Source organism: Epinephelus moara, unplaced genomic scaffold, assembly GCF_006386435.1.
Source record: "Epinephelus moara isolate mb unplaced genomic scaffold, YSFRI_EMoa_1.0 scaffold1799, whole genome shotgun sequence".
NCBI lineage: Eukaryota > Metazoa > Chordata > Actinopteri > Perciformes > Serranidae > Epinephelus > Epinephelus moara.
This window is the reverse complement of record NW_026079323.1, coordinates 17-2,455: the sequence shown is the minus strand read 5'-3', so window position 1 is coordinate 2,455 and position 2,439 is coordinate 17. Positions and strand designations below refer to the sequence as shown.

At 36.4% G+C, this 2,439-nt stretch overlaps 1 protein-coding gene across 1 annotated transcript; it reads left to right on the top strand.

Moving 5' to 3' along the window:
* The first annotated feature begins 976 nt into the window (after positions 1-976).
* LOC126387064 (trace amine-associated receptor 1-like) lies at positions 977-1,870 on the top strand. The gene is made up of 2 exons (XM_050039620.1): positions 977-1,196; positions 1,269-1,870. The coding sequence occupies exons 1-2, from the start codon at positions 977-979 to the stop codon at positions 1,868-1,870; spliced, it is 822 nt and encodes a 273-aa protein (XP_049895577.1).
* Positions 1,871-2,439: the final 569 nt, after the last annotated feature.

The following is a 2,439-nucleotide window of genomic DNA, read 5'->3' as shown; positions in this document are numbered from 1 at the left end:
CTGCTGGCTATTTGACAGAAAGAAAGAAATTGTCTGTGCATATCCATTAAGCTCACAGAGTAATCTTTCCAAAATCATGCTGTCATGTCCCACGCTGTCAGTTTCCCTTACAATGTCCTGAACACACCTCATTGTATTAGTGAAAAAATTAGTAATGTTCTCCTCATTACCATTTACTTCCACAAACAAAAAAATTACTTTGTAAAAGAAGGTAAATAAGTGGAAAAATCATGGCTACTTTGCTACTGTACTTACAAAACTATAAAGTTATCCTTAAAAGTGCTGCAGCTTGATTTGAATGCTCCCACGTAGCGTCAATTTAGCTAGCAGTGCTCTGAGAAGGTACAGGCTTTATTTTTTGGGCTGTAAGCCAATCAAGGAATGAGGATTTAAACTGTCTTCCTGTTTGATCAAACTAACTTCCTGTTTAATTATACTCTCTCACACACAGTACTATACTCTCTCACAGTGGTGTATATGACAGTATGACTGTGCATGTAAGAGAGTATAGTAGTGTTTGTGTGAGAGTATAGTGGTGTATGTATGAGAGTATGATGTTGCGTGTGAAACCAAGTATGAATTATGTCTCAAAGGGCCTCTCATAATCACCTACTTTCATTGGCACAAATGCTGCTGGAAACAGGTTTGACAGGTTCCCAAAAAAGCTGTAGGATTGTTGTGTTAACTTACTATCTCTAAAAATTTGGCTTGAGCAATATGCCCAATTTTTCAGCACACACCCAAATTAACTTTTTTTCCAGCCCAAACTGATAAAAGAAAAGAAAAAAAAACTTGCCTAATCTGCAGGTTTTGATCCAATCTGGCAACACTGCAACTGAACCAAAGTTGCCAAGTGGGAGCAATGAGGTTTGGCTGAGATCAAAGTTCAAAAGGAAATTTTATTGGGTATACGAATGAAAGTGAAGAGCGCTCGCTACTTACTAAACTTTCTTCATTTGTTCATCTTCAACATCTCATGCAAAGAGGAGGCAGTCTCATTCCTGATTGGNCTGTTATAACAATATTTGGAAACCTTCTTGTTATCATCGCTGTCCTTTATTTCCAACAGCTCCACACTCCTACAAATTACCTTATTCTTTCTCTGGCTGTGGCTGACCTGCTTGTTGGGATCATAGTTTTTCCTTTTAGCTTGGCCTTCTCAGTTAGCTCATGTTTGTATCATGAGGGTTTATTTTGCAAAGTCCGAGGCAGTTTTGATATATCACTGAGCACAACCTCTATTCTGAACCTATGTTGTATCTCTATTGACAGATATTATGCAGTGTGTCAGCCTCTGACATATAACATCAGAATAAACCATCGTGTAATTGTGGTCATGATCCTGGTGAGCTGGGGGGTTTCTGCTCTAATTGGAATTAGTGTCATAATTGCTGGATTAAACAATGAAAAATGTAATGAAAGATGTTTAATTGATGTTCTCATAGAAAACACTGTTGGACCCATTTTATCATTTTATCTCCCAGTGATCATAATGCTCTGTATCTACCTGAAGATTTTCCTTGTTGCAAAGAGACAGGCACGCAGCATCAGGAACACAACATGTCAGAACACAAAGTCTGGAGCAACTGTCAGTAAGATGGAAAGAAAAGCCACCAAAACTCTGGCTATTGTTTTAGGAGTTTTTCTTTTATGTTGGACTCCTTTCTTTCTTTGTATAACCTTTCTGCCCCTCATTAATGATTCAGTGCCGATTTCTATGATTGAAACTCTTAACTGGCTGACGCTGTCAAACTCAATGCTCAATCCATTTATTTATGCTTTCTTTTACAGCTGGTTCAGATCAGCTTTCAGAATGATCATTTCTGGGAAAATATTTCAGGGAGATTATACTGATTCAAAACTTTCTTGACTTGTATGAATTAGTGAAGTAGCCTATGATAATGGCCACAATAAAAATGATGATCTTCACTATGTATTGTACTGAGCATACTGATGCAAACACAATGAAAATGAAGAAGCACTGTGTTGCAAATACATTTTCCAACTAATAATGAGAAATTAGAGTAACTACCATGAATATCAAAATACTGTATTATTATTAATAACATTTATTAAAGCAGAAATTACATAAATCCATCAAACACCCCAGATTAGTAATAACATGGATTAGGCTTAGGGTTACAGTTATTATTTCAACACTTTGAGATGGCAATGGCAATTTCATTTAAAATGCTGGGTGTATTTAGGTGCAATTGTTTTTTTTTTCTTTCTACCTCCTTCTTATTGTGTAACATTGTAACATTAATTAGTGCAATATATTTCTCTTGCTGTTGGCAACAGGTGTGACAGGTTCCCAAAAACATTATGATTTCTCTATCTCTAAAAATTTGGCTTGAGCAATATGCCCAATTTTTCAGCACACACCCAAAATGACTTTTTTCATCCAATTTGGCAACACTACAACTGAACCAAAGTTGC